This window comes from Coturnix japonica, chromosome 15, assembly GCF_054131305.1.
Source record: "Coturnix japonica strain WE chromosome 15, WE-NBRP24, whole genome shotgun sequence".
Taxonomy (NCBI): Eukaryota; Metazoa; Chordata; class Aves; order Galliformes; family Phasianidae; genus Coturnix; species Coturnix japonica.
Window position 1 is genome coordinate 14,183,821 of NC_140677.1, and position 11,180 is coordinate 14,195,000.

At 39.3% G+C, this 11,180-nt stretch overlaps 1 protein-coding gene across 1 annotated transcript in view; it reads right to left on the reverse strand.

Annotated features, from left to right (window-relative positions):
• The window catches only part of LOC107319686 (uncharacterized), a 48,254-nt gene that overhangs the window by 389 nt on the left and 36,685 nt on the right, over positions 1-11,180 (reverse strand). Inside the window, exon 5 of the mRNA XM_085516087.1 lies at positions 308-457. Coding sequence (XP_085372213.1) covers positions 404-457 — 54 coding nt within the window. The 3' untranslated portion in view covers positions 308-403. The remainder of the gene's footprint in view (positions 1-307; positions 458-11,180) is intronic.

An 11,180-nucleotide genomic window follows, 5' to 3' on the forward strand; every position in this document is an offset into this window, starting at 1 on the left:
TGAGTGATACAGTCTGTACATTCCCTTGAAGGAATCAAAACTCTTTGATTTGGAGCAACTTCAAACCATTTAATGGAGCAACTTCAAACCATATAATGTCTGTGAGCTGACATGAAAGTAGGGAGCAGCTGTGAGTGAAAGTGCATTACTGAGGAGTTACTGCTGGTGACAAATGAGCATCCACTGAAAGTGTATTGCCTCAAATACAACTCCACTGATGTTATAATATACAATAGGTTAGGCTATTCTTCACTGTAATGAATGAAATCTTCCCCCAGCAGATCAGTGTTTTGTTCTGTGTACTTACCTCCGGAATTAATTTGGCGTGTTGTATCTCAGTGAAGCTTGCAATTCTTGTTCTGCAGGTTTCTCTTTCATATTTAGGCAGGGATAGTCTTGCAGCTCAATTACAAAAGCGAAAAGCATGACAGCTGTTCCCTGGTGCAGTCAGTATTTCCTACAGAAAACAAGGTAGACAGCGAAGAAGTTAGAAATGCAAAGTCTTCAACTTTCTTAGGTACAAAGAAAAGTTTATGTCAGCTCAGGATTCCTCCACTGTGTTTGCTCTGTCCAAACATTCCAAACCTCAACAACTGGTGAGTAACAGTGTTCAAAGGAGCTCACGTACAGTAAGAGTGGATGGTAAACCCGCTGTTTCAGCAATATATCTTTCTTAATGCAGGCAGTTCTTAGAAGTGTTGGACGAAGAGCCAAATCATGTTAAATCACATCTTGAAGCCAGTGTTCTTGCGTTGTTTTCCCCCACATAGTTGGACACGGTGGTGGAAAACTGTTCTTGTTGCTGAGCAATTGCCATTGCTTCTCTGCCATGTATTTTTATTTTTAAAGTAAATATTACTTCATTTTGCACGAGGGATTTTTCAAAGCCAAAGATACCTAAAATAATGATTAGGAATTGTGTTTAAAAGAGAAACATCACCCGAATTGTGGCTTAGTTGAAAGCAGCTTGTCAGCAGCAGTTTCAGAGCAAGTAGTAGCTGTTGCCTGTTCCTTCCCCCCCTTTCAGCCCCAGCCATTCATTTTTCATGGCAGGAAGACAGAGCAGAGCAGGAATAGACATTTATCTTTACGCAGTTCTACCCCTGTGTGTTTTGTGCTTAGCTTCTGCAGGCAATACAGTGTTAGGAGAACAGCAGAGGGAGAAAGTATTTGTTTTTAAAGACTGGTAAGTGACATTTTCTCTCTGTGATCAGTAGATTCCTCGTGACATTCTGTCTTATAAGTCAGATACCTCAGAGAAACATGTTTTGCCTGGTTTAAGCCCAATGGGTCAGCAACATCCACAATGACTCCAAAAAGAATCACGTGTTGCTGAAAGAAGTGATTTATTATGATTAGCTGATGAGATTTCCAATAATTACTTAATGTTTATAATAAAACACAATGAGTAGTTAGCTCGTGGCTGTTTGCGCCAACAGATAACCCATGTTAACCCAGAGACAGAAAGAAAGAACTTCCTTTGCTAACTAAGGAGTCCAGCAACACGATCATCTTTTTATTTCTCTAAAGAAAACTCTTAAGTACATCTGAAAAACTGCTACACACTGTATTTTAGAGAGGTACAAATACATGCAGCAGGCCAGCTCCTCCCCAAGGCGCAGGGAGGCAGGAACCAGGCATGATTAGTGGGTATCAAGGCAGGGCCAAACCCTGCAGCACGCAAGCAGGGCAGGTCCAGGGTAGCAGCTGGGGTCAGCCAGCAGCCCAGCTCATCCCACAGGCTCGTAATGAGGAGGCAGGGATGAGGTGACACCTCAAAGTCAATTTGCAGATTGAGGTCAGGTCTGGTGACAACAATAAAATATCTATAATATCTATTTATTTTTTAAATAATCTGTTAGTTCCAAACTGCCCAATAAAAGATCTTGTGCTATTTCCATTTTCAAGCTGTCACCTCATTCACTGAGGCAGCTGTACCACCAAGTCAATTGCTAATGCCTGTTGTCCGAGATGATAAACGTGTTTAAAAATGCACTAATATGTGGCCTGTACAGCATGTAAAGTGAATGTTTAGTGCATGATGGAGCAGTCCTTGCTGAAGTACACCAGAGACCATTCAAATAAAAAGGTTGAAGAATAACCTACATAACATAGAGTGTAAAGTAACTTAGGCGCTATACTGTGATAATAATAGCAGACATTTATGTGTTCATGGTCTTGATAGAGTTCTGGTATCACTCTAAAATGGGATATTCAACTAAAAGGTCAGGATTTGTAGTGCTGCTTCTTCTATTTTCGTGCAGTGCTCTAAGGTTAAAACATTACATTGTAAAATCAAGGTCAGGAGGTACCCTTGATTGTACCAGCAAATGCATTGAAGCACGCTAAAGAGTATTATCAGCTGTCTGATCCTTAGGCATCTGCTGCAGTCAATCTGTAATGCTGGGTGGGTGCTCGCTTGCTTTCAGACGCTTTTCTCACTCACCCAGATATTAACACAAGTGATTCTAAAACTTAAATGTTGCTGACTAGAAACTAGTGACAGAAGATCTGTACACATTGTTTTATTCCAAATACAATTACAAATATTCATTTAATGTGATTAGACTGTATGAGTCCAAGTTTTCTGTGATTTAGATATCAGTTGAATGCTTACACAGTTCCATTTACGGGCTGATTCCTGATCTGTGACTCCAGAAGAGTATCCGATCCTATTGCTGAAGCAATTGTACTGAACTGTGTAGAGTGGATTGTATAGTCTACAGCTGAGATTCATAACCAACCCATGCTGTATCGTCACATGATTTTCTGCCAAGTCATAATGTGGACAGCAGAGGTTTTACTTTGTTTAAGGGCTCCCCATGCAGCTATTCCAGTTAACTCTGGGGAAAAGATTCTTAGGGAAAAAAAAGTAATGTATTAATAATACAACTGCAGCCCAGATACACGCAGACTCTAGAACAGCGTTTTTAAGCTATCGAGAGACAACTGTAGGTAAACACTGGGCGTTCTAACTTCACTTGATTACAAGACAGCTAAAGCCTAGACCAGAATTACCAAAACAAAGCTCCTTTGTCCCTTCACACTCCCACCTCTCCCCACTATCAGATTCCTCACTCAGTTTGGATGCACCAATGCTCAGCTTGCATCTAAAAATGAAACAAGCTCTTTATCTCTACTTGACTAGATTCCAAATGACTTCAGAAAGAGAAGGCTGAGTAAGGACTTGGCTATAGCTGGATCAGAGACTGCAATGTTTATTTATTAAATATATCCCATTTGGTGTCCTGTTTGCAGCCTGTCAAAGCAAAAGGGATTACAATTTCGTTTCCCCCTAGATCTCATTACTGAAATAATTAGCAACTTTTTTCCCCCTCTACATTATTATTGGAACAATCTGTCAAGCACGCAATTGAGTTTTCTTTACCATATCATAATCTTTGCCAAGAACGGTTTAGCAGCACAAAACTTGAATGGAAAATGCTACAGCTACATTCCTTTCAGACATAAATTCTATGTGGAAAGATAGACATCTAATGGGAGAAAAAAATGTGCTTGTGTTACAGAGATCTATCAGTGTTTGTTTGTTTGTTTCCCCAGTGTGCTGCTTTACCTGAAATAGTACAAAGTGAGCTAAGTGAGATTATCTACCTCTTATCAAGTGTGGATATAAAAATGGCAGCGCCCTTTCAACTTCATTAGATATTAAGTAGAAGTACAAGTATAATTATAAAAAATACTGTTCTGGTCACCAAAGGATGATTAAAAAAGATGCTCACTCTGTGTGGACAGCAGGGATAGGGGATATGTCTGTTGGGAAGGAGCTGCGTGAAGTCAAGGCTGAAATTATCTAAAACATGTAAACCTTATCAACAACAGAAAGATAATTGAATTCCATGTTATTTTCAACCAGTGAACAAATGAAAACTATCAGCCCCTACCAACAGAGATGACAAACAGTTTTGTAGTTCCTGGAATATTTTTATGTGCTAAAAATAGGAGCGTCTCATTTTAACTGCATGAGAAACTAAAAGCTGAGGATGAGTAAAAGGTCATAAAAAGGTGCATGGCTTGAAGGTGAAATAAAGTATCGGAGCAGACAAATGGGAATGAAAAGTTACCATAAAGACTCGTATGTTAAGTGTTCTACGGACCTGATCTGAGAGTTGCTTAAATGACATCATAAGGAGTTGGAGCAGTGGGGCAGTGTTAAAAGGCAAAAACAAATCCCAGATATGGTTCACCAGCAGTGCGAACACATTGTGGTTGGAATTGTTAAAGGTGAAGGTTGCCAGGTAAAAATGCTCATCATTAGTCCTGACTTGCACACTTTCCATGACAATTTCATATGATTTAGATAATTGTATAATAACATCATTGATTTTTATTTATTTATAGACTTTTGTTACAATAATATGAAATTTACAGATCTAATTATTAGCTTCAAGCAAAACAGAAAATCTTCCGTTTCAGTGCAAGCTGTTCTTTTATTGGGACATTCTCAAGTTGTTACAATGATTTCAGAGGCTTAATTCCTCCTAGGAATGGTCCTGGAAATCACAGAATCACAGAATGGCTTGTGTTGGAAGGGACTTTAAAGCCCAGCCAGTTCCAACCCCCCGCCATGGGCTGGTCGCCACCCACCAGCTCAGGCTGCCCACATGGGCTGCTTCATACATGGCCCTGGGCATCTCCAGGCAGAGCGTATCCACAGCTCATTGAACGACTTGAGTTCTGTTACTGTGAGACACACAAGTTGAAAGTGAGTTAATACCATGTGCTGCCATCGTCTGGAACTTTGATCATCTCTAAGTGTTTGGACATCTCTTAGATGTCTGTCTGCATGCATGAACAGCTAACAGAACCAACACAACTCAGCTAGCATGCTGTTTTTGAGACCAGTGGCTGTGTCAACACAGCACATGCTCCTTTGAGAAGCACAGTCCTTGATTTTCATTGGTTTATCTCATCAGCCTCCATTATATTCACACCTAACACTGGAATTCCTTAAATGTTGACTCAGTGGAAGCTGGTGTTTCCAACATCTGTCCCACAGAGAAGCTGAATATTTCTGGTCAATTCTGTTTTGTACTGTTTTATACAGTGACATTTTGTTTCCCTTGAGTTTTTTTCTTCCCATCTGGTTTCTCTGGAGTGGCTGGAAAACCCACTTGCAGGTTCTGCATGGATTCAGACTTACACAGACTGCACAAATGCTGCACATAGGTTATGGTATGTAACTAAACACCTAGCTTGCTTTTAGCCATTAAAGAAAAGTGGCTTACATGGCTACATAAATAAATGAAAACAAGAAAACCCAAAAGATTCTATTATGAAAATTACAGGATTAAGCACTTTTATATCCAAAAAATGGCACGAAGGAATAAAGATATTCATCCTTGCATATTCTCTAGCTTGACTAAGCTGCACTGAAGGGGACAGAAGAGTCACTAGCCACTCTGCTGCTTAATCCACATTCACACTGAGAGAAAGAAATAGAGCCCAATAGAAAAGCACACCTGTTTGCAACAACTCTGCCTAAAGTATGCATTAAATACTAGCTGGCTTTTTAAAGCAAAACAAGAAGTGATTTTTTGAAGATTGTGTCTTCCAGAACACTTGGAAATGCTGTCTGAATTGCTTGTTTCTTGCTTACTACATAAGCAATGAGACCTCACGGTTTTAAGGCTTTTTTCCCCCCCATGGTTCACAACTATTAATGAAACTTTACAAAATGTTGGGAATGAAAGAAGATAAACAGGATTGTTGCTGAAGAAGTTTCCCAGGTAGAACACAGGATGTGCTGAAAGGCTCTGTTGATTCAATTTGGCCAGTGTTTTAGGTTATATTTCTTACAAGAATTTTAAAAAAATAATAAAAAAATAGTAGGAATACAACAATTATAATATAGTTTTGAAAAGATCTGTCAGCAAAGTTTCTTCAGTGTCAGATGCTGATGGGCAAAATAGAGTGTTTATTTATACTCCAAATGAGGATTCCAAATGAGCTACTTGAGTGATTTAATCACCACTTGTCTATTTGGTAACTTATATCAAATGGTGCATATGGATTTCAGAACTGCAGACACTTGGTTTTGAGGGCATCTCTAATTCCAGGCTGACGAGACAACAAACACTATGTACAAAGGCTGATTCTTATACAAACTCTATAAAAGGCCGTTTCTTATATAAACTCTATAAAAGCACATAGAGAAGAATCAGAGGATGGTACAGAAATTACGTGTTTACAGCGTTTGTTATTCAAGTAAAATGGAGACAAGTATCTCTCTTTGCTCAAAGGAATGGTTTGTTTTCCCTCACTGAATTTCTTCTTAATACCATACTGTAGTAATTGAATACACAATAACTCACTCTAGCTTCAGATTATTAGTTTTATCACCAGCTCTAATGGGAACACTTCACATTGAGATCTTAAGGGTTTTTTCTTAATTGTATTTAAGATCCTGACAACTGAAAGTCTAGGCACAATTGTATCACTAACAACTATAGCTAGGGTTGGTCATACTAATAAAATGAGTCACCTAGAACACTTTATCCATATGAGCTTGAAAATGACACAATGCTGATTTCTAGTGAATGACAGGCAAAATGAAGTTGTATGTGAAATTACAAGAAAAATCAGAAACCCCTGAAAACTGAAGAATAAACAGAGTGAACTGATTCCTTCCTTCAAAACAAGATGTTAATTTTCAAAACTTAACACATTTTTGTCTGTAGTGTACACCAGAAAATACACATCATCTGCTGCTGGGGTCACGAGGGCTTTCCTGGAAGCACTTCTCACTCAGATTCCAAGTGGGAAGAGAGAGAGAGAAGTGATATCAAATGGAAAGTACATCAAGAATGATTTTCATACTTTGGAATGACGTTGGGTGTTGCCTGACTCCTCTATTGTTAAAAACGTTCATATGGTGACTAACATTGACATCGGAACGTTCAGAAACAAATATGTCAATTAGTCAACTTGATAAACAGGTTTATGATCATGAAACTCCTTCCAGCCTACATGCGTAATTAAAAGCTTTATCCATTTGATTTGAAATAGAGACTTGAATTCCAGGACCTCCATTGTATTGAAATCCATTGACCTCCATTTCTTACTCTTTGTACAGCTGCAGGTTGTGCTGTAGGTGGTTCTCACGGCTGGAATCTGCCTAGCAATGCCATGACCAATAGACAGGCAGTGTCTGCATGGAGCTGAGAATTTTCACTCCCTAAAGGTGATGATTTCCACAAGTCTGGACAAGTTTCCAATTTTGAAGGAGGAACAGGGAGTCACATACACCAAACAGCTCAGGTATCCTCTTCTGGTGGAAGCAGAAAGCTCTTTCCCTTGCACATCCATCAAAGGAAGGTCTGACTTGGTTCTCTCATTAAATTTTGATTTAATGAAATGAAACCTCCCCTACTAACACAGTAAAGTGCCTTTTGGCAAGTCCAGTTACTACATAAACAGTAACTGCAGAATGTTGATAGTGTTGATAATTCTAGACAAAATTCATCCAGAAAATGAGCTATTAGAACACGTGCAATAGGTTACAGATTAAGCACTCCAAAACCGGATGTGCTAGAGATAGGGTTGCAAGACAGCTTGCAAGACTCCTTATCTTTGCGTTGTTTCACTTTATTTTTATAGAATAACTTGACAGAATTACTTACAAATAATTCTACAATACTTGGAGACTGATCAAATGCAATGTGAGTCAGTGATCTGCAGTCTGTTTAACACAGTACAACTGGAAACACAGACTCTTTGGCAATACTATATGCATCAAAATCAAATGTGAAACTCCTCTTTCTTCTTTCTTTCCTTCTTTCCTTCTTCCTTTCTCTCTTTCTTTCTCTCTCTCTCTTTCTTCCTTCCTTTTTATCTATTTTTAATGCCTCTCTGGTCTTTAGGCTGAAACTCAGGAAAACGATACTTGTGCAAATTGGGAAAGTGAAAACTGCTAGAGGAGGTTGAGCAGAACCAGTGGAATTCCCCTGGAGACACCAGCTTGCTTCTCTTTATGCCTCTGAGAGAAAGATCATTGTTCATATGTCATACCCTTATTTTTGAGCTACCTTTGAAAACAAGCAAATTATTTCCAAAAATTGGGAAAGAGGATTCTTCTAGAAAGTCTCAGGGAGTTTAAATAAACCAGATAAAATCACACCCAGTTAAAGAAGCCACTTGAAAATTTTCTATTATACAACACAGCTTACTTTTATTACTATATCCTAGAAAGCTACTGGTTTAACCAGGTCAATGTTTTCCACTTGCACTTGGGAGTGTGACTGGATCTGAGAAGTAATTCTATATTTGGATAATGACGAGGCAGAAGCCACTCAGTACGTGACATGACAGTGGTCCATGCAGGATGAAATTCAGAAAGTACAAGAGCCATTTCACCCTATTCATACTATGTAGAACGGGACGTGTGAATTCCAGCAGATCTAATTTCAAGTTAACTCCATATTTATACTTCTCATGCTCATGTGCTGCGCCAAGAAAAGCTCATCAGAAAAATGTAATCCCTGCTAATAGTAGGTAAACAGCTCATTCAGCTCAGCAAGTAAAGCAAGCAAAATAATTACAGGCAGGAACAAAAGATGTATGCTTGACTTTTACTCACTTTTCTTTTTTAGCTTCACATTCAGGACTGGGCTGAATGCATTTTTAGGAGGCATGTATTCAGAAGGAGAAGGTTATTTTAATTCATTGTGTGGTTTCTCAGCATAGCAGATCTTAAGAAAAAAATTTCCTTTCACGTCAGTCCCTTTAAGCATTTTAAAGAACATACTCTGTTCTGGGAAGTCAGTAAATTTCAATACATGCTTCACAGTTTTATCATGACTCAGAATATAATGTGTAGAAGACAGATAGCATAGGTGAAGAATAAAGCAAATGCAGTCTATGTAGTCCTGCTAAAGTTATTACAAGAGTATTTTACATTTTCCATGCACCCAAATCAAACCCTTTATACAAGCAAAGTTATCCCAAACCATCTGGTACCAGAATTTGGGATTTCATAATGCTTTAATGCAAAACATGTGAGCAGGATGTCAAAATGTCTGTGGGTTGAATAAAAAAAAAGTAACTTTGCAGTATTTTGTCCAGTTTTCATTGTGCCCAGCCAGTTATGCATTGTGCATTATGCACTTGCTCTTCAGCAAGGATAGCTTATACATTGTTATCTTTCCTTTCCTTACAGTTGCCATTTTATTGTGTGTGAACACAAGATCAGAACCCAAATTATTAGGCTAGATGTACAACTCCAGAATAAAGCTAAATAGCCAAATGACTTTTTCTTCCTTGTTGCTGGATGTCAGTAAGGGTTTATTATCATCAGTATGAAAGAGGTACTTATCCTTGGCCTAGCTGCTCAACCACAGCTGTACCTGCCCATAGACTCTGATCTGATCTCCCAGTTTGACTTTAGATCTATTTCTTAACTAGGGAACTGCCCGGCAATCACTGAACTATATACTCTCAGGAGACCTGAACCTGGCCCTGGCTTGTGGACTGACTTCTTAGCTTGACCTTGGCACTGTCTCATCACTGTGAACTTGTGGGGTGATCCAGACTCATGGTTGAATCTTGCCACCATCGTGGCTTTGTCTGCTCTCCTTGGTTGGGTACCAAGTTGCTGGTCTCTGGCAGTGTTAGTAGCTCAGCAGCTGGTATCCTGCCCTTTGGGAATAGCAGGCACAGCCTAAGTTCTTATGGCACTTCCTGTGCCACCACCATCCTCTTTTCTCAGAATAACATTTTGTGGATGACCTGATACGCAGACTTATTCACAGTTTTCAGTCTTGGTGCTCTCATGGAAGAGGTTAATACTAACGAGGTTGGATTGTCACTGAGAGATGCTTAGTGCAAAGAACTATGTGGGACAGAGCTATAGTAAGGACAGAACAGAGCAGCAAGAGAGAGCTGGGCAGGGGAATCTGTTGTGCAAACAGTGGGGAGCAAGGATGTAGATACAGTGCCGAGGAGTGTGGATACTTCATGTGTTAACATGCAGCTTCCCAATGCTTTTTGAAAGTTATGCCTTCAGCAAGGAAATGTTTCTCAATCAATTTTAGATTTTACAAATGATGTGTGTTATTGTCTTCTCAGGATCATCTTTCCCTTCAGAAGTGTTGTTTGCTTTTCAGAATGGACTGGAAAATCTTCTTCCGTTACCCAGTCTGGTGATTTAGGTAGTGAGGCAGTAAAAGGACTTACAGACAGACTTGAATAGGTCACTGAAAAGGCTAGAAGGGCCTTGGGAAGCTCTGATGCTGGCAGCATAGAGATCAATCACAGTATGGACAGAAATAAAGGATTCTGCAGATCCAAAACGACTTCCAGATTTCAGCTTACACTCTGAAATACCTAATATGCAATAGGCAAATGCTGTGCTTGAATGTAAAACAGCTTTATCCTATCAGGGTAGAGCAAGAAAATGTAGCATATGTATGGCACCAAAACTTTTAAAGCCCAGTTCCAAAGAAGTGAACCTTAAAATGGTGTCAGTAGAATTAAATAAATTTGGGTTTCCAGGATTGAGATCCATGCAGTAACTTCAAGCCTCCCTTGAGCATGTTTAAAAGCACCTCATGGTTGCTTAGTTATATTAGGTAATCAATCAGGCAGGAGCCAAATAAAGGCAGGAATCTAATTTAGTTATGGTTCTGTTGAATCCCTGGGCATCTATTTTGTGTCTGGGAGAAGCACAGCTTACCCTATCCACCAGTCACAGTTTTCTCTTTCCATCTTTAGTATTTGAATGGGCAGAGCAGATTAGGAAGGCCAGCATGGCCTGACACTGCAAACAAATGACGCACCAGTACAGTCAGGAAAAGATGCAGGTGCTCAGTATCTCCTGCTCTGCAGCAATTTTTCTACCACTGGAGGATGCAAGGGGAACTTAGTTGGAAAATGTAGTTTCCAGTCTGTTTCTCTAATCTGCAAGCCTTATTTTGCTTGTCTGTCCTATGGAGCTTTTCTCCTTGTCCCTAATTCAAGCCACTCCAATTCCTGATTATCCATCCCTGTCAACTCTAATTGTCTTGTGTTCTCTCAGTACAAGCTATGCTAACACCAATAGTTTTAACAGAAATGTTTACTGGTGATGTAACTTTATTCCAAATCGCTTTATTCACAAGTAATTCTAATTCTCCTTTCCAAATCAACAATTTCAAGCATTTTGTTATTCTGTTGTTATAAAGCTT